Source organism: Paralichthys olivaceus, chromosome 1 (assembly GCF_024713975.1).
Source record: "Paralichthys olivaceus isolate ysfri-2021 chromosome 1, ASM2471397v2, whole genome shotgun sequence".
NCBI lineage: Eukaryota > Metazoa > Chordata > Actinopteri > Pleuronectiformes > Paralichthyidae > Paralichthys > Paralichthys olivaceus.
Window position 1 is genome coordinate 12314122 of NC_091093.1, and position 20410 is coordinate 12334531.

The 20410-nt window shown below is 40.2% G+C and overlaps 1 protein-coding gene across 4 annotated transcripts in view; it reads right to left on the reverse strand.

Moving 5' to 3' along the window:
• The window catches only part of tln2a (talin 2a), an 89139-nt gene that overhangs the window by 39687 nt on the left and 29042 nt on the right, over positions 1–20410 (reverse strand). For all 4 annotated transcript variants that reach the window (XM_069521668.1, XM_020080054.2, XM_069521659.1 and 1 more), the window contains 9 exons: positions 8581–8752; positions 7579–7676; positions 6399–6528; positions 5846–5998; positions 4920–5062; positions 4105–4232; positions 3822–3885; positions 3612–3716; positions 441–596 (listed from right to left, as the gene is read on the reverse strand). In XM_069521668.1, the coding sequence (XP_069377769.1) occupies positions 441–596; positions 3612–3716; positions 3822–3885; positions 4105–4232; positions 4920–5062; positions 5846–5998; positions 6399–6528; positions 7579–7676; positions 8581–8716 (1113 nt within the window). In that variant the 5' untranslated portion in view covers positions 8717–8752. The remainder of the gene's footprint in view (positions 1–440; positions 597–3611; positions 3717–3821; positions 3886–4104; positions 4233–4919; positions 5063–5845; positions 5999–6398; positions 6529–7578; positions 7677–8580; positions 8753–20410) is intronic.

Below are 20410 nucleotides of genomic sequence, written 5' to 3' on the forward strand. Positions count from 1 at the left end.
CTTCCCCGGGTAAATAAAGAACTTCTCCAGCGTGTGAACGACAAATCAGAATTCACATTCTGGAACACACTCAGCTAAATTAACAAAGAGACGCAGAGGCCGTGTTAATTTAATAGAGATGGTGAGTCAATCAGATCAGCAAGATTAAATCCATTTTTTTTTATGGGCTGGCAGCTGAAACAAAGGTGGAATATTGACGGTGAAGACAAAGAGTCAGTTGAGTAAGTGAAGAGTACAAGGGAAAGACTACAGTGCTTTCTAGAGTGATTGTTTAAACCCTGGAGGAACTATTGGTACGAGCAAGTCGAACTCATTTACAACATAATTGATATATTCAGAACCAGTGTCTTCAGTGTGCAGTCAGCTGTTGCAGGTTTTGTGTGACTGTACAATGTGTGTGTGTGTGTGTGTGTGTGTGTGTGTGTGTGTGCGTGTCATACCAGGGTGAAGCTCTTGGGCGACGCCGCCCACCTCTTCACTGTGGTGAGTGGCCACTCCTGAACCACGTCTTTGGTCTTCTCTTCCACTCTCATCACTGATTCTTTGGTGATGCCCAGGAGCCGCGGCACCAGCTTGTTCTTACTCTTCATCTTTTCCTGCAAAACACGGAAACACAATGTATGATTACATTGACTTATATTCTTTTTCTGATGTATTACTACCTTGCATACTACTCAACAATGGCTGCTGCAGCAGCCACATTTTTGGTTCTCTCCCAACAAAAAATAATTAAAACAGTATAGTAAATAATATAAATTACAATAATTAAATTATAAAATATGCTTGTTGGCATTAGTCTTAGTTATTGGCTGCTAAATGCTAAGATCTTAATATTTGTCTCATCTTGTATTGATTTTATGTACATGTGCAACATGTCCCTACTTTCCTTTCCTTTTCTGCAAAACAACTATTCCTGATGAGACCATATTGTATATAAAAGGCTAAATGATTAAATTTAAACAGATGATCGAGCAAAACGACACAAACAAGCCATATTAAAAGTCACTTTTACTGCCTTGAGGCAACAACTCTTTTCAAATTAATATTCATTCATTCTTACGTTCCTCAGCCTGCTGAGGGTTTTACTGGAATCACTTAAAGTTCAAGAAATACAAATTCAACACTGATCTGCCAGGACGGATATTCATTGTTTGAACAAGTAAAAAAAAAACATCTCGGTGAGTAATTAAAATGTGACGTCTTAATCACATCTTTATCTGCCTGTCAACATCTCTCATCCTCCCGCTGCACTCACTAAACCCCTCCATCCTCCAGCTGCTCTCTGACACACAGCCCGTTTCTTCTCCCCCTTTTTTCCCTGCACGACCGCAGCAAGCGTTTCTACAGTTGGGGAGCAGATGGACAGAATGTGATGGGCTGTGACGTGAGGGCAAAGAGGTGAGTCGTGTAAAAAGTCCTGGAGGGCCAGTAAACTCTCCAGGGCCTCCAGGGGTTATACAGGTTAGGACTACAGGCTGAATTCTTTTTTTTTTCCCGGGTTATTTTTAAGATGCTCCACTGGCTAACGCCTGAGGATGAGGGGAACGACAGAGGTGAGCAGATAAGATGTCAAACTGATCAGGGGGAACACAGATCCAAAGGGCAAGAAGTGGAGCGATTTGTGTTTTTGAGGCTTTAAAAGGGATTAAAGCCGGAAAAGAGTGTGGACGAACAGAAGTGGGGAATGTGCGAGAGGCATGACAAGCTGAGCTCCGATTTAATAAAGTTTTGATTTTATATACGTCGTGTTTCTCATCGTCTGCTGATGAAAACCCGGAAAGTATCAGGCAGAGAGTCAATAACCAGGAGTGATCTCATTTTCTACAGGAGCTGAGCAATTAGAGATGACAACTGGAAAGCAATTTATAAACGCAGACAGGGAAGCTTCCTGTGACTTCGTGCAGGATTTCCTCCTGGCGACAGATGATGTGAGGGGAGAACAAAAGAGAGAAGAGTTTATCTGTCCCTCTTGTCATAGCAGCAGCTAGCTCCACAGGTACCGGTGGAAATCAGCAAATCTCTCCGATCGGCAGGCGTGTGCCGGCGTCTGACTTATTTGGGAGAGTTTAAGTGAGTTTGTCAGTCAGACGTCCACCAGGTTCCAAAGCCTCCAGTTGTTCTGGAGCACCACGCTCGACTGCACGGATAACATTTGGTTTCCGTCCAGGAGCAAAACTAATTCCTTGTGGATGAGGAGCCACCGCTGTGTATTAGTGAGAGCAAGGAAGAGACGCATGAGGGGAAATGTATGGACTTCCTGATCCATACAAGCTCTACTTCCTTTCTAAACTTTTGTCTGTTTCTGTGGCGCTACATTTATTTATCTAATAATTCCAGAAATCTCTGTCTGTATGTGAAACTCATATCTAAAGAACTGTTCATCTTGTCGGCTTCACACTTGGCATTTGGTGCATTCGATATTAATAGAATTTAAATATACAGGCAGCCAGCGCTCTGGAGCAGTGCGGCTGAGGATCATCAACATAAGTGACGTTGTCGATCAGGATAATAGTGCGCTCACGACAACAGCAACGACAACTGATTCTCCAGTTCAGGGTTCTGCAGGGTCATCGTTGAAGTTTCAGAAAGATGAACTGCAACCAGCATCAACTAAAGCCAAGCAAACAACCCATTCCAAACAGGCAGGTTTACAATGGACACTGCATAAGTAAAGAGATATTTGCTTGGGTAAATGAATCACTTGATTTTTCAAAAAAGCTTCGTTAAATGTTGGATTTGCGTTTCACTTTCAACACTTGTATTTTGTGGAATCAAAGAAAGAACCGTTACAGTGCAGCAGCAGCGAGCATTGCTCAGCACTAAACTTCCCTTTGACAGACATTTACATTCTACTTTATATCTTGTCCAGGTGTATTTATAGAGCAATGCTTAATTTCTAACCAGCTTTCCATAAGAAGTAGGGTATATAGGAAAAAGAAGGTACAATTCAAAAGACACATTAAACAGTGAGTACTTGGAAGGCCCCCCATGATGATAAATTCGTTTTTTATATTTTGCAGTAACTGAAATTTTGCATCAGAGTAATATTTGTAAAATGAGGAGCTAAGCATGTAGCGTACTTTGCAAGTTTTTTTATAGTATGGGTCATTTAATATTTTAAATTAAGTTAATAAATGAATGAGGCTTAAAAGAGCAGCTTTATCATCCATTATAAACTGACCAAAGGTCCCAGCGTTAATGTCACATAATGTTTAGTGTGGCTTTTCCTGCCTGGTACTACATTCTTTTTTGTTCTTAGAGCATTTTACTATGTATATAAAAGAAACTGTGTCTGACATGAGACGCTTTGAAAGTTCAGGTGGATACAAACACTTTGACCCCTGCGGGGTCGAGTCTTCAATCTCTTTATCCGACGAGAACAGATTTCACACTCCAGAGATAAAAAGGTTCTGACTACAGTTAAACTAATTGCAAAACCTGCCTCCTCGTTTTTTAAATTAAAAAGAAAGGAATTAAAAGAAGTCTTCAGGCTAGAGTTTTCACTTTTTGAGGCTGAATGATCTTTTCTTTGAAAATAATGCTGCAGTGGAACTTTATTTAATACATTATTTTGTAAAAGCACAGGAATAAAAGCAAGATTTTCAACTCACCTTGACCAGGAAGAAGGAGACGCCGTACGTCCGCAGGGATCGTGCCAGTTTGACATATTTCACTTTGGCTTCGATCTCTGTCATTTCTCCACAGTCTTTGTGATCCTGGGGGTTAAGTTATACAAACATTACACATCTGAACAACCGGTGCGCAATCATGAGAGAAGCTGATGTTAAAAACAACTCAAGAAGAGAGGATTATGTCCACACCTGGAATATCTTCTTCTCAGCTCCTCTTTGCTTTATGTATTCTTTGGGTAGAAACTCCTTCAGACTATAGACGAGAAAACAGAAACACTAGGAGATGAAATTCATATAAAAGAGTTTGGAATTTTATTGCTACAGCTTTGAAACTCAAAAAGGACTAATAACTCCCAAGGATTTTATTGACTCCCAATGCTGGATTTATAAAATGAAAAGTGTTTCTGTCCTTTTTTTTTCTATATGTAATGTGGATTTTGCCAGTGGAGAATATCACTGTGCAGACACTTACTCTAAGAAACCAGGTTTGTGTTTGTGCTCTATGTGAGGTCCAAACTGGATCTGAGCCTGAATCCCTCCAAACTCACAGGCCTTGTCGAATGATACGGGGTGAGAACCGTTCAGGATGTCGTCCCGAGCCTGAGAAACAAAACAAACTTCCCTTCATTAGGTAACAGTGGAAGAAACTGGATTAAGGATATATACATATATGTTCATATTAGGATTTCAGGTCAGTATCAGTACTTAAATTCCCAATAAGGATTATTATTTACCGCACATCGTTTGTCACACTTTTCTTTATTTATCCACAAGTCATCAGTCACTGCACATTTTGGTTCCTATTCGTCGCTATTCAGTGATGAGGAAGAAACGGATGGTACAGTCTATATCCTGGTTTATGGTTAGATTCTCTTCTGTGTATATCTGTATGAAAGGAGCAATGATGTGCTGTCATCTCATTCTCCCTCTTGTGCATTTTAAATTATATTTTGAGTGAAATAAGCAGTGTGAGACATGGCTGAGTATTTCCAGCTTAACACTGCAGTAAACAAACTGTCTGAAAATAAAATGATTCAGACATTCAGAATTTGACATATTAGTATATTCATAGATCTAAGTCACATGTAATTTTGAGGACCAAAGAAGAAGGAGTAAGAAGCTAATGGTTCTTTTGGCTTGAGGCACAACAACTTCACCCCACTGCCTTTTTTGTTAAACGGAAATGTTCTGCTTCAACAGTCTTCCACTGATTTTACTGGAAAGTGATTGAACAGGAGCTTCGAGAGGAACAGACATGAGACATGAAGACAGCAGAGAGGGTCAGACCTGTACGTAAAGCAGGTTGAGTTGGACCGGGTCCCTGGAGTCCACATTCTGGTCTGAGTAGAAGAACTTGCGTCTAAGCAAGAGCGTCTCATTCTCGTCCACGCCCTGCTCTCTGAATGTTCTGCTGTGGTCCAGCCAGTTCACTGTAGACACAACACACAATCACAGGGATCCGATAATAATAATTATAATAATAACGTATAGCACCTTTCAAGGTACCCAAGGCTGCTGTACAAAAGCGGAGCAGTAGGAGAGCAAAAGGTAATATGGATCTTAACAGGCTTGGAAGTAAATGCTTGTATGTGTTATTTGTTGGATATTTAGAACCATGGACATCATCTTTCTTGGTTAGAATAAGCCAAACGCCTGTTTTTCTCTTTAGGGAAACTTAACCATCTTTCCAGGAGAAGTCTGGTGAAGTGACATTGACTTTTTATCAACTCTGATTAAATCTCCTTTTTACCTGGTTGAGTTTTTCCAAACAAGCAGAGTTACTAAGATACAGAACTTCTCCATCACAATTATCAGGCCCAGTGGAGGCGTCCTTTAGTTGTGCTCTATTATCACTGAAGTATGCAGTGTGTAATTTGTGTCTAATAAATTTAAATGTCAAGCTGATCAATCAAAGGAAACAATGCTTCTTGCTCTAGGATTCTGTTGTCAGTCTAAATTAAAGATGGGAATTCGCAGAGTGGCAGTGGATTTGAGATTAACTTGAAAAGAAAGAATCCAACCGAAGGTCATAAGATCTCAATATACTACTCCCGAATTCAAGCGAGAAATGGTAGATATTAAAGGTCGCTGGTAAAATAAAAATGACACAGACATTTCAAAAACCTGATGTGACAATTTAAGATCTTTGACTGTACAAGATTTAACCACTGTCCACTACACCATCAAGTCAAATATAAATGTACTGTACGTACAGTCATCGTCTGTGTGTAGTTTGGCTTTCAGCTTCTCCATCTTCCTTTCGTCTCGCAGCAGTGTCCTGTCTTTTTTCAGCGTGCCCATCCCGTCCTCCTTCTTCTCCTCCACCGTCTCCTGGATCAGAGAGTATTCCTCGTAGTTGGTGATGCCTGGAATCCAAAAATATCTCTGTCAGTATCATAATCGTGCATGTTTAATACTATTTTATTGGCATCTCTGCGTTTATATATTCACATTTGCACGTCTGCAAAAAACTGTACATAAAAAGTGATAATTGTCAACTTGATATATTTGCATTCCCTATATATCCTATTGAGAACACTTGATTGCAAAGGAAAAAACTGCTTAATTATTTTAACCACAAGGACAAACAGGAGGAAACAAAAACTAAATACAAATATTTTATTATTTATACATCATAGTGATCATAATTTTTATTTTTTTAATAAGATTAAATACTATACTAATACAATCAACTGTATAAAGCAAATCTGGAAGGGGAACAAGCACAGATGGAGATAAGGGTTACACTACAAATAAACTATGCACCTATTCTGCTGCATATAGTCACAAGCAGCTCTCCCACTGTTTTGGAATCGTCCACCATGATGGTTTTAACGGCCCCGTCCAACATTTTGATTTTCTGGGGCCTCTGCTTCTTCTTATATTCGAGGATGTCCTGCACAAAGACAACAGAAGAGAAGGGGAGAGTGAGAGAAGCTGAAAGCAGCCATTGAGAAAATGGTCGAATGTATCCAGGTTACGTGCTTCAAAAGGGAGAATATAGGCCAGAAAACCCTATTTAACGGCTGCCTATCACAGCCCGCCGCTGCCGTCCAATCACAACAAAGACGGAGAAATTTGGTTCAAAGTGATTGGTCACAGTCATGGCTTCTACCTGGTTTGCCTTTGGTGGAGTTTTTAAGAGGAGAAACTATTGAGAGCTGCAAAATCGAAGCCAGAGCTGTGGTGAGATGGAGAGATACACAGATACATGAGGAGCCAGATTTAAAAAAACAAGCTGTCTGAGGATCCACCACTGACCGGAGCGCTTTACTTTTAAAAACTCCCTTTAACATTCCCATTTTCTTGATATCCAATTTTATCCTGCACTTTTATTTCTTCGCTCCACTTCTCTGGTTTCACCATCCTGTTTATGACTGATACTTTCCAACATCTTTGTTTCCCAACTATTTACAGAACTGCTCAGCTTTAATTGACTTTGGTGGATTTATAAAGTGGTTTTAATTGATTTAAATGGTTTTGATTTCATTTTCCCTCACTATAATAGACACTTTGTGAATATTCTATTCAACAAAGGATCATTATATAGTTTAAGACCTCATCAATCAGCAGTTTGCAATTAGAAAGTCTGGATTCAGGCATTAAAAGTTAGAAAATAACACAACAGTAACATAAACGCACATAATCTGAGCGAAATGATGTGCACGTGTGGGAGTGTGCCTACGTGCGTGTGTGTTCAAGACAGTTCAATGATCAGGGTGTGCTGTTGATGAGTTTGTCCAGGTAAGTGTTATTCACACATGTTTCTCCAGGGTTTCAATCACACACAACTCCCAAGGTAACTGTGTGTGTGTGTGTGTTTCTGTATGATTCTTCACGGCACTCACGTTAACCTCTGCCACAGCTCTGGGTAAACAATCGCTCCATGGCAACAGTCATTCATAGGTTGTTTGAGTGTGTGGGATACATAGGTTGAAGTATTTACCCCGTTGCGGAGCATGTAGTAGTCCAGTGTCCTTCCAGACTCCAGCCAGATTCCTTTCCTGGGGTCTTCATCAGACAGAAACAGACCGTAGTCTGAAGCTGGAGCAGAGAGGAGACATGTCGGAAATGAAGACACTATGGTGGTGGAAGTTATTCAATGTGTGAGGATCAGACGACAAAATATCGGCTCCATGCTACGTTTTCAAACAAAAATGCAGCATGTAGCCTAAGTGAACACCCAGGTATATATGAAAGGATCACAATGGAAAGGACTCTGTGAACCATCTTCAAATTTGATTTTTTTACCATTTCTCATCTACTTTGACAACTTGTACTGTGATTTGAGATGTTGATCAATAGAAGCATGAAGCGCTGGTGAATCAAAAGGGGGGTGATAATGGTGGAGGAGGTAAAGTCACACCCTGCCACGTTCTTACAATCACCTCCTGTATGTATGTTACACAAGTCGTTAAAGATGGCACGGTTTGATTGATCAGAGAGAAACAGTTTCGACTCCCACCTGAGTCACACTCACAGTCATCTCTAAAGACGAAATACTGCGTAATCTGACTGTGACTTTATTACACAGCATCAGAAAAAAAGACAGAAGGGGATGTGTTGTGACAGGCACTAAAAAGCAAGGTTCAGGGGCAAATTAAAAACAAGACTTTCTTAATTTATTCATCTTCCGATTCCAAATTAAATCCCAGAACTGTCTTGTATCAACAAGCAGCAGGCGACTGGATTTGTTGTGATGAAATGTTAACCACATGACTGAGGTATGACAAACAACATCTCTTCTCAGCCAGGAGAAGTTACGTCTCCATCTGCGCATCTCCTGATCGATCCCAGAGCAAATTAGCTGTAAACTCAGGTCCACGAACAGGAGGCATCTGCATTTAGATGTAATCCTATATCTCTATCTCCAGCATCCTGCCTCCCTGTTTCTTCTTCAGTTTACACCCAGTCCTGTCCTTCTTCTCCATTTTTACATCAGTCTTACCCTGTCCGGACTGAGCCTCTGGGACTCTCTCTCTGATGATCCTACAGGCATCGTAGACGGCTGTGGAGGGCTCAAACTGCATGGTTTTCACCACATTGCATTGGCGAACGCAGATTTTCAGCGACAACACCACCATCTTGGCAGGCGGTGTGGGCGGGAGCTGCGGCTACACCTGCACAAACAAAGGGACAGACAGAGGAGGTTGAGTTTATTGAACGCCGTATGGTCTAAAACATGAGCACAGTGATGAAACTCATAGACTGTGGTAAATGAGCCAGATTACAACACGGACACACATTTGCTCATTATTGTTTTTTAAATTCAATAAATGAAATGTTACATCTCTAGTAACTTTAATCTTTTGATTTTCAACACATCCTAAAAACTCTTTTCATTTACACGTGCACACATAAACATGCATACGTCATTATCAATGTTGTTTTTTATGAATGTGAAGAAAGGGATCGATTGTGCACAGCGAAGCTATTCTTAAGCTTCATAAAACAAAACGAGCGCACAAGAAATGTATCACTTTTTTTAAAAACAGCCCATCTGGTCCATTCTGGGGACAAAAAAACTCTTTCAAAGGTTAAACAAAAAATAAAGTAAAAAGAAAAACCACAGCAACTGGAAGCAGAGTGGTAACTCACATGAAGCCATGGTAAAAAAAACAAAGCACTGCTTAAACATCAGACCTCTAATCTGTAACTTCACCAATGACAAAAAACATCAACAAGAACCTGAACAAATATTATTGTGGAAACAATTGTACTGAGACTATTAGCCTTTGCACACATGCTGTGCAATCAGAGCGACCAGCTCAACGATCGCTACATTATAATCCCCACATATTCAATAAAACATTTTCAGTTTGTAGATCTACACGCATGGTTCACATTTTCTTACCATATATAAAGTTCATCAAACTATATCCTTAATTAACAATACACTGGAAAAAACCTGTTGAGCCGTCAGTCTGCTTCCTCAAAACAGAAATAAGCTATAATCAACACGCTATATTACTTTAATGACAATGAATCAAATGACAATATGAAAATAGCGTGACAGAATGAAAAGCTGAACTGGTAGAGATGAGCCTACAGAGAATAATGAGTCTGCTGCTGCCCTCAGCTTTATGAAGCTTTACGGTGAGTTTCAGCTCATTGTTCAACTGTCCGGACCTTAATTAACTGTTTTTGTTCACTCTCACCCCTGTGGTGTCTTTTGTTGCTGTAGCTGGCAGCTGTTTTTCAGTGAAAAAGCTTTAAAACCCAATTTAGCTGCTCAACACTAACAGCAGTAGATGTTGTAAACCAGCACGGTGCAACAGATATGACATCTCATAAAACCAGTGCAGCTCGTCAGTGTTTTGATCTAGAAAATTTAAGTAATAAATTGGCAGACCAAAACATAATTTACTCGTAGACTGCGATCCCAGTTAAACTGTTTACAATTTTAGTTTACACATTTTCCGTATATCTTAAATAAAACCAATGAGAAGCAACTTCACAGCCCCAATGCAAACTGGTCTGCCTACATCAGGCTAACTCTGTTGTCTGATTGTTTTCCTACTTCCTACAGTTTAGCAGTCTAAATTTGAGTTTCACTTTAATCAATAAGGAAACTAGAGATTAGGGACACCCCTAGTTCAAATGCAAATAAAAACAGTGCAGTGATTCACCGAGACTAAAAAAAAGGGAAAAGAAGGAGAAGACAGCTCTGAGCTCCCCAACAGAGCCCCTCCTGTCTGGGACCAATGGAAACACAGGTCTCCTCTATGCCGGGGGGGAGTCAAAGGTCAGGGGTCAGTGCAGGCCATGGCTGAAGTACACAGGCAGCCCCTCATCTGCTCCGCTGGCTTCTGACCCTGACTCAGACATTCAGAATCTGTTTCCCATGTGAGATGTGTTCACATACAGGAGTGAAGGTGTTTGACTGGCACACCGTGCTGAAACTCCTCCTGCAGCCAACACTGGTAATAATACACTAGGTGTTCTCTTGGCAGCCACCTCTACAATGAAACACTTGTTTGAATACAATTTTCAAAACTATAAATGACCATTCAGGCAGCCTTGCAAGAATGTGAAGCAGATCATCACCATTTTGAAATACATCTCTGATCTTATTTAGGGTTTAATAACTGCCTCCATTAGTGCACTGCTCTTCATCGCAGCCTGAACATTTCTCAGTTATTGCTCCGGGCTCCGTCTCAATCAGTGAAGCACTTCCACAAACCTCCTGCTGATGCAGGGTTGAACTAAAGCCAAAACACTTCACTTACGATAGGCTGTAATTCACACCGTCAGATCCCAACACAACTTAAAGGGCAGGCACCATCTTACATCAGTTACAGTTGGAGCGGTTACTCTAGCGATCATGCCTCAGGAAGCCTAAATTTGTCAGAATGAAAGTTTTCTCTTTAAAGGAAAAATCACGACAGACAAAACATTCAAGGACCAAAAAAAAGCACCTTTGTAGTGACAGAGGCTTGAGGGTGATTTACAAGTATATGAACGGTTTGAAAAACTACACATTCTAGTTTGAGTTTTATGAATCCACAAAGCATCTGCATCGGTTTCATAGTCTACAATATATAGTTCCCCCACACCCACCTTTTCCTGTTTTGATTCTATCACAGACCAGAGCCTCGGTTAGGCCTGGGCGTTATTGTAATTCTATCAAGATAAAAATAATATCAGTCAGTATCGATAATTATAAAGACAATGCCACATTATTATCTCTTAAGCTTAAAGACTGATTTTAGCCGTGTAAGACGTGTAAGTTTACAATATCAACTTAAAGGTGAGGATATGTTGCATTCGCTACTTATTCTGCTGCCCCCAAGTGGCCTTAAAAATAAAGGTTTGAATTAGGAATGAGCGCAATTAGTCTACTAAAGATACCATTTTGTTATCTTAATTAGTCAGCATGAGAAATGCTAGTCATTTACACATCCAAGGCAGATCAATAATGTGTTACCTTCTCGCTGTGCTTACATAACGATTGCATTAATATATGATGGACCTTTGTTGCATTGCTATTGATGCAAATTACATTGCAATCATTTTTGATACTGTTTTATTTCCCAGCCGTAGCCTCCGATGTTTGTTCACCTCCATAAACAAACGGAGCAAAGCCACAGTAAATAATGTGATATTCATCTTTAAGACTGTAATGGCTGCCACCTGGGCCTCTACAAGCCTGATTAATGGTCAGACAATCAGCAGGAAGAAGGAAAGAGATAAGAGGAAGCAATGAGGGCAGAGCAAGATAAACTCATTATAATATGATGAACTGATTATCAGTGGAACCACCAGCAGGCGCAGCTCGGCCACAGAACATGAACTGTGGAGAAAGCTAAAATATGGCTGTGTAATAACTGCAAACACAGAAATCACTCTTTATTGATTTTAACATAACGCTACAACATGGTTCACCATCTGTAATGTGACCAGCATCGCTGAAATCCACCGCACCCCAAGGTGCCTTTTCATTTCACTGTAATTGCATTTGTAATGTGAAACCAGCGGGTTGACACTTCAGTGCTCCAGTTTAATGAATTTCTGACTTGTTTAGTGAAACCACGTACCTCCATCACATCCATGTGAGCCTCTCACTGGAAACAATAAGGATGTGATCAACAGGTTGTACAGCCGACTGTGCAGCTCTAATAACTGCATCAATGCGGGTTTGGTAACAGACAAGTGCAGCAGAGCATGTGTCTGTTACCATCGGAGTTGCTGCAGGGTCAGAGGTCAAACTAACAGCAGTAAGACACTGATTTTTTTTTTATAAACACTTATATTGATTCAATTAGCCAAATGAAAAAAAATGACACAGGTACAAATGTACGTAACTTCAACCACTAGGGGTGTCTAAATCAAAACAATAACAAATAACCTTGTTTGATGATGTTATGAAGCAGCGTGTATAGGTTTTATTCACGTTATGCAGAAAATGGCAATGGATAATCGTGATCCATTACAAATGGCCAATACAAACTTTGGAAAGAAAAAACAGCCAACTGGCTACCTGGCTACCATTGAGATTTTTCTTCGCCATATGTCATTTGCCTAGCAGTTATAGCAGAGATTGGAAAAGCAAGTGATAAATTTGAATCGATCAAAAAGGCGACCAAAACGAAGCGTCCCGTTACCTTGAATAAGATTTGGGATTTCTTTGAGTCTGAACATTGTTGGAAACATTTTGAATAATGCAAGTGAACAAGTCAATGAAATAGATAACACATGTATTGTCTTTTTTTTGGCATTTTAATGAAAAATTGTTACACACAAACTAAAACTAGTTTAATTTCAAACTTTTCTTAGATAAATCACTTCATCATTTATTAAAACAAGGGAGAGATTCCATCAAAACTGAAAAAGGCATCTGATACCAAACATTACCACTTTTCTAATATGAGACAAACATCTCATCAGACTGCAATCGAATCACACTTCCAGTGCCAGACAGAGAGACAGATGGACAAATAAATACCAAAAGTAGTAGTTCCTGCTACAGTAGGTCTCTCAGGGACTATTTTGACATGATCACACACACACACATGAAATCAAAACAACACTTTTGCATCAATCAAGAGGAAAACGTGCCATTGAAAAATATGAGTAAATATGATAAACTAGAATTCAGTTCAGTGCATACCTCTGCAGAGGCACGACAGTCCTCTGGAATTGCTTTTTTCCTATAACTTTGCTAATTCAGTTCCTTTAAATAGTTCTTTTTTTTATAATTTTATTTCATCAATAAATAAATCTATAATTGAATCTGTCCCAAAATGTAATGACTTGAACCATACCCCACCCTTCCACTACATTTCAATAAAAATCGTTTCTATAGGTTTGTGTAATCATGTTAACAGGTAAAAACTGGCAGCATTAGCCAATCCTGGAATGGACATTTTATTAGCTCAAATCTATTCGGTTCAATTGAGACTAACAAGTTGATAAAATCACAGACAGAGAGGCACAAGGAGCTGCGTATGCTCCTCTACAGCAGCCTGCTACATCACTCTGGTCTTCATGTCCCTCCCTGCTGGTAAATCCATCTGGTTGCAGGCCCTGTCTGTTTGCCTGCATGCTTTATTTACCTGCCTGACTGCTTTATGTAAGAGTACAATTCATCCACCTGCTGCACCAGGATGTTGTCAGTCTGTGGCTTTATCTGTCTGATTGCTGCCTTTCAGCTTTGCTCCACAAGGCTCACTCCTGCCTCGAGAGGGAGAGGAGATAGTCCTCCACAACATCATCCATTTTCAGCCATCCTCTGTTAGGAGTTGCTATGAGCAAAATTAGAAAATTTAACAAATGTAAAAACCCTGAAGAAGAGAAAAATAACTCAGTTGTCTCACACATTAAAGACACAGAGCCATAAACAAATAAAACGCAGAGAATAAGAGAAAGAAATATAAATCATTAATACACTGTACGCTCCCACACTGTAATACATGAGCTATAAATCACTCCTCCTCCTGACTTTAAACCCAACTGCACCAGTTACACCTACACTCCTCTGATCTACTGCACGCTCACATAACAAAGAGAAGTCAACAGTACCACTCTGCTGTAAGCCAACACTTCTCATGTGGTTCACACCAACAGCAGCAGCAACTCAATCAGGGCTTCATCATAGTGGACTCACCTTCAGTAAATCATTCATTTCGCTCATAGATGCATGGTTTCCAGAAGATGAAATCTAGTTGCACTGAACGAGGTTGATATTTGTGGTGAGTGAAATATCTTGACAACATCTCGATGGACTGTCACCTAATGTACTAGATACATATCATGTCCCGAACTTGTCCTCTGAATTAATCTGTAGCGCCCCCGGCAGGCCAAACGTTTCATGTAATCAGTGAAATAACTTGATATCTACTGGATGGATAGTCAATCATTACTGTATACACAAGTTAATGGTCACCAGAGGATGAATCGTGACAACTTTGGCAATCCCCTAACGTTTCTGTTACACCACCAGCTGGATGACATTTTGGTTGCTATTGAAATATTTCAGCAGCTGTGGATGTATTGCCCTGAAACCTGATATGCTTATTTTTCAACCCCAGAGGATGAGTATGTCATAGCTTTAACCTCCACATCCCCTTTGGAATAAGACCAACTACCAACCAAGCTAAAAGCTTTTCCCACTGCCTAAACTCCACTCATGTAATATATAGTGATATTTAGCAAAGGCTATAACAAATACGTTCAACTACGTTGGTGAACAACAATAGTAGCATGAATGCATTAGCATTTAGCTCAAAGCACCAGCATATCCAAGTATAACCTCACAGAACTGCCACCATAGCTGTTAATCGTGTGTTTGTCCAACTAATGATTTAATGTAACATTTGAACTTAAAATTGAATAACAAGCTATTGTTAGTTTCTTGTATATTAATTCATATTTTTGTAAAATAACTAAACAATTCCTTAAATGTTCTAATTTGGGATTCCCTTATGAATATGAACAGGACACAGGATACATAGGCTCATAGCACCACAATTCAGATCTTGCCACGTAAATTGAAGAAAAAGCGTTTCAGAAAAAATCAGCTGTATTGAAGCTGCTCAGCCCCAAAGGTCTTTTTTAGCCTTGTATCATCTTGGCCCAGTAGAAAAGCACACACTGAAGATGTACATCTACTTGCTTCAAAAGACACTGAGGAGTTGAGGTCACTGGGAAAGCCGATACTGTTCTTGTACTCGTCTTTCACAACAGAGTTGCCTGGAGCATAAGTGAGGCGGCCCTGGATGTGTCATATTGGTGGAGGTCAGAGTCACCGAAGGAAAACTGCACCTGCAGAACCGAGAGCGTCTATTTGTTTTCCCACCGCCGAGAGCCTTAAAGAGTAGATACAACTTTGTCTGATACGCACAGTTATCACAGAGGCTTAGTGTGTTAAGCTTTGGAGTGTTTGATTCAGTAACTCAGAGACACAAGCTTTGACATAGATGCATAAACACAGACATCACAGCAAAGGGGGACACAAGGCAGCGAACACCAAAACGAGAGGAAAGCAGGTTATATTTTCCCTCAGTGCACACACACAGGAGTCGATTTCATTTAGAGAAAACTGCCAGCCTTAGAGTCAGACAAAAGCTCACCAGATAAAAAGGAAAATGAGAGCAAGCACTGGAACATGTAGCTATTGTTCAATAGATCAATGAGGCAGAGCAGTGCCTTCTGGGAATGCCCAGGCCCTATTACAGTAACATGTCCTCTAATCCAAAAGCAGAACAGTTCACAAGTCGAACAGGCCAATCCCAGAGGGGATTCTGGAACGGGGATCATATTCAATATTTGGCCAGAGCATGTCGGCAGCCTACTTTCAACACCAGGCCCAAACTGGGCTAACACAGGGATGTGGAGTTCATCTGTTGACTTTTAGTTCTAAGTAGCATTAATTCAGCAGCTGGTTGCCTCCAGAGATCTGTCAGACCTGCAGTTAAAAGTATATTCTTCCTGAGTGACACGTGCACGAAAATGTAACCTCATCATTTGACAGCGGCTGTCACCCTGACATCACGTATGACCTCAAGAGACAGGGAGAGCTGCTGGGAACTACCTCAAAGTGAATCTAAACTCAAGTTTAAATAAATGCAATACAAAAAAACAACCTCAGCTGTAAATAAACCAGTTTGTACCACAGCTGTTGTCATATCCCTGTAAACAGCCTGTAGATGAAACATTCAAGACTCCCTCTGTCAGTTCATCAGGCAGAAATCAAACCCATCATCATCCAGCAGACCAGACGAGGCGGCAGCGTCGGCCAGGGCGTTAAGAGTGAATTTGTGATACCAGAGCCACAAGAAAACAGCGGGTGATGAGCTGAGTGATATCACCACCTCCTCTAAGTGCATATGAGCCGGTCAGCGACACCCTGCTCCTGCTCAGGATGCTGCTCAGAGTTCACACAGGCTCATGTCCAATTACTTTCTTTCCTTCTAATAATTTCTCTGTGTAAATGAAAGCAGACTGATTGAATGTGTAAACCTCTCACATCTGTCACAGAGAAGACACTACAGGGGTTCATTTGGGAATACATGTAAATGAGTTAATATTATTATTATGATTGAGTTCCACATGACCTGTGATGAATTTGTCTGTTGGTATCAGAGAAAAAATATTGATCATTACAGAGTAATTCCACCTTTATAGCCATTTTCAACCTACAAGAAACTTGATAAATGCTTGTTTGGACAGAATAAATAATATATGAATTAATAAATAATATTTCTACAAGTCAGATTTTGAATGTTTTAATCCATAAACCCAGAGTGGGGACTAGAATAAAACTATTCAAGTGCATGATGATGAACTACTGCGTTTTTTTTACTGCAACTAACACAGAGCAGGAAATACAACTACAGCTAAAAAATGGAAGAAGAGTTGAATTGCTCTTCACTGTAGCACAAAATGGATCTGACACACATGACACACAATATGCACAACACAAGAGACTACACCACCTGGTTGGTGGTGTGAGTGACAGAAATTACACATCTAATCACTGCCTGTCTGTTCTTGCATATAAATATATATATGAGTTTGTGAGAGAGAAAGAGACACTGGCTAACCGAGGAGGCAGGCAGGTGATGCATCTCTGTTGGCGGCAGCACCAACACAGGTGTTGGGTTTCATACAGAGAAGAGGAGACAAACAGCTACACTCGCTCTTATCTAACACAGAGCTTCTTGGTGAGACCTCATTTGACTTAATATGATGCACAGCCACATGAAAGTGTGATAATTCATTGTTATTACCTTGTTGTTGTGTTTTTATGCGTCCATTAAAGGAGGCATAACTTGGGAGAACTGCTCAAGCTCAGATAAGTGTTTACAAGAATCCTAACCATGAGCGGGATGGACCAGGGAAATCTGCTTAGATTTCCTCTGCTTGTGCTCAAACTGCGCACTCAGATATTTTGTTGACAAATGAAAATGTCCCGCCCTTTGTTGTGTGTTAGTGGTACTTTGAGATTTGAGATTCCTGTATGGGCAGTTACTTTAACCAGTTTCATGCACTCCTGCAACCAAGAGCTGATGTGTCGTTGTCTGGAGCACAGGAAAATTGTCCGTGCAACAAAATAAAAAGTACAAGCACACATTTCAGTTTCAATACTGCATTTTAGCTTGTGTACTAATGTAAACAAGAAGCCGATTGTCTTTGTGCAATTGGTTGCCTATATAGAAAACAAAGAAACAGCTATGATGAAAAGTTAGAGATGGGATGTCTTTTCTTGGACCGATGACGAGGTGTAACTGTGACTGACAATAAGTGTTAGCAACCCTTATATTCACAGCAAGCAAGTCATGACTGATAAGAAGCACTCATCATGTCCAATTGTCTAAGATTCTGCCCACACAACCCTGGAGTTTTCAAACTAAAATGGGGCCCACAGCTTTTTCAAAAGTCTTAAAAGTTTCAATTGTTTTCGTGTAGATGAACCCTGAAGCCAAACCACCCTCACCCTTATCCTTGTGCACAATTCATTAGACAGATATCAACTTTAATGGCCACTTGTAAACAGCAGTGACAAAGCATTTATAAGCAACACCCATATTACAACCATCACTCAATTCCACATTTCAGTTTTCTCTTTTAGACAACAACTTTTTTTCTTTTCCATTTACAATATGGATTCAACCTTTACCCCTCATTACTCTGACAAATCTATTGCAACTTGAGGATGCACTCAAACCCAGGTTGCCATGGTTACAGAGGCTGGCTGTGACCTTACCAATATCTGATGTATTTTATAAAAGGCAGGGAAAACTCATTTTACCACAAAAATTAAAAGAAAAAGAGTCAAATAGTTCAATGTTTACGACTGATGATGAAGTGTAAAGTCTCGACAGCTCAATGAGACCAAATGTTCCCTCTAAAGTGAAGGTTAGCTGAACTCTTTTAGTTGGGTTTGTAGTTCCCAAAACCAGAGTGGACACATTTAACACACGAACACGTGTATCACCTCCTGTCAGTCCATTATACAGTGGTGTATTGATTATGCATATTGACTATTGAGTATTGAGTATTGATGAACCTACAATGATAAATAAGTATGTCACTCCAACTCCAAATAAACTCCATCTGTCATGAGAGCATAACTACTAACGAAGAAACCTGAAGGGTATTCATTTGATTATTTGTTTGCATACAAATGTTTTCCAACAACTTCAGGATTACCAGTGTTCATTGTTGTTGATCCAAACTAAATGTAACTTGTTGCCTCTGGCCATAGAAAAGCATTGATTGTTTCTCATTATGTTCTATGTTTATTTCACCATGTACAGCAATATTTTTCATCAGTTGGACGCTGCTTTGCGTTCTTCCCCACAGCACGGATTCAGGCAGGAAATTTGCATGAAGGCAACAAAAGCAAATGCTGGTGCAGGTGGAACAAAATGTGGTAATTCCAAACCAGCCAACATGAAAGCATGTACTTAAAAGAAGGGCTAAATCTGTCACATGGACTCGGTTGGGTATGAAAAGTCTGACACAGACAAGAAAACTGTACTTTGCATATTATGTCGCAAACTGATCTCAACAACAGACTTAAAACACGGCAAAGTTCTTCTACCACCTACATAAGAATTATGTCTGGACTCTACAGATGAGAGATAAAAACAAACCACAAACTCAGACGCTGCAAGAGAAGTTTGTCTATGACACTGAAAGAATGATAAAGATGAACTGAGGTACCAGCCACTGGTCCAACTTAAATCTACAAAGACCCAATTTAACTGGTCGAGAGAAGGAAGGAGTAATAATATCTTTTATTCATTTATCATTCCCTCATGTGAAATGACTTATTAACTCCGCCAAGGAGATTATGTCTTCATCATGGTTTCTTTGTCTGATATTTAGCTGCATGACACCAGAACTACCAGACGTATTACCACGACATTTGATGGGTGTGGTTTGGCTCAGGGAAGAGGCCATTAAAGTTTGTTGCTGATCCGGGTGTGATCCAGGAATTGTTTCTCACTTTGTACATTTGTACCCTCACTGTGCAGCAACGCCACAACTGCATCTCAATAAGAAGATGCTCAAACACAAGTATCTACACATTCTCTCCACATGCAAACACCTCTGAAGGTTTAATCATCCACACTCTGGTCTTTGCTTGTCACAACAGCATCCCTTCATCCAATCCACGACTAGTGAACAACAGTGAAACCACCATGACAATACCACTGAGCCAAGCTGAACCTTCCCTTGTGCCTGAAGCCAGTGGATCACTTAATGCTTTCCTCTCTGCTGTTGTTGCTTTATCGTCTCTCTAATACAAACAAGTGCTGATAATGTGGAATGTGTACTGTACACTATTAAATTAACATCTGGTGCAGTAATTAATCCACGTTAAGGTTGGTTTCACTTTAGTACAGTGGAGCTGCAAGATGCTGACATGGGTGAGCTTGCAGCAGCAGAAATGCACTGCTGAATTAAGGGCCAGCTGACTTTTTCTAGGATCTTGTGCTGTGGAAGAAGAAGAAGAAGAATGCCTTTATTGTCATTGAACAGGGTGTACAATGAAATTATAGGAACACACATAGGACAATGCAGACAAGTGTAGACAACATGCTTTCTCTCTGATGTGCTTTAATTCCATCTAGTGTGACAGCTCTGATCATCTAGGGTTGGATATCTGTTGTGTTTTATCAGATACTGGTGCTAAATCAATACCAGTACATAAATGATGCCACAATACAGCAAAATGCTTCAGCCCCAAACACATCTGCAACTGTCTCTTTACAACCAGGGCAAGGGACGCCCACACTGCCGGCTCATGTGCTATAGGCATCGCATTT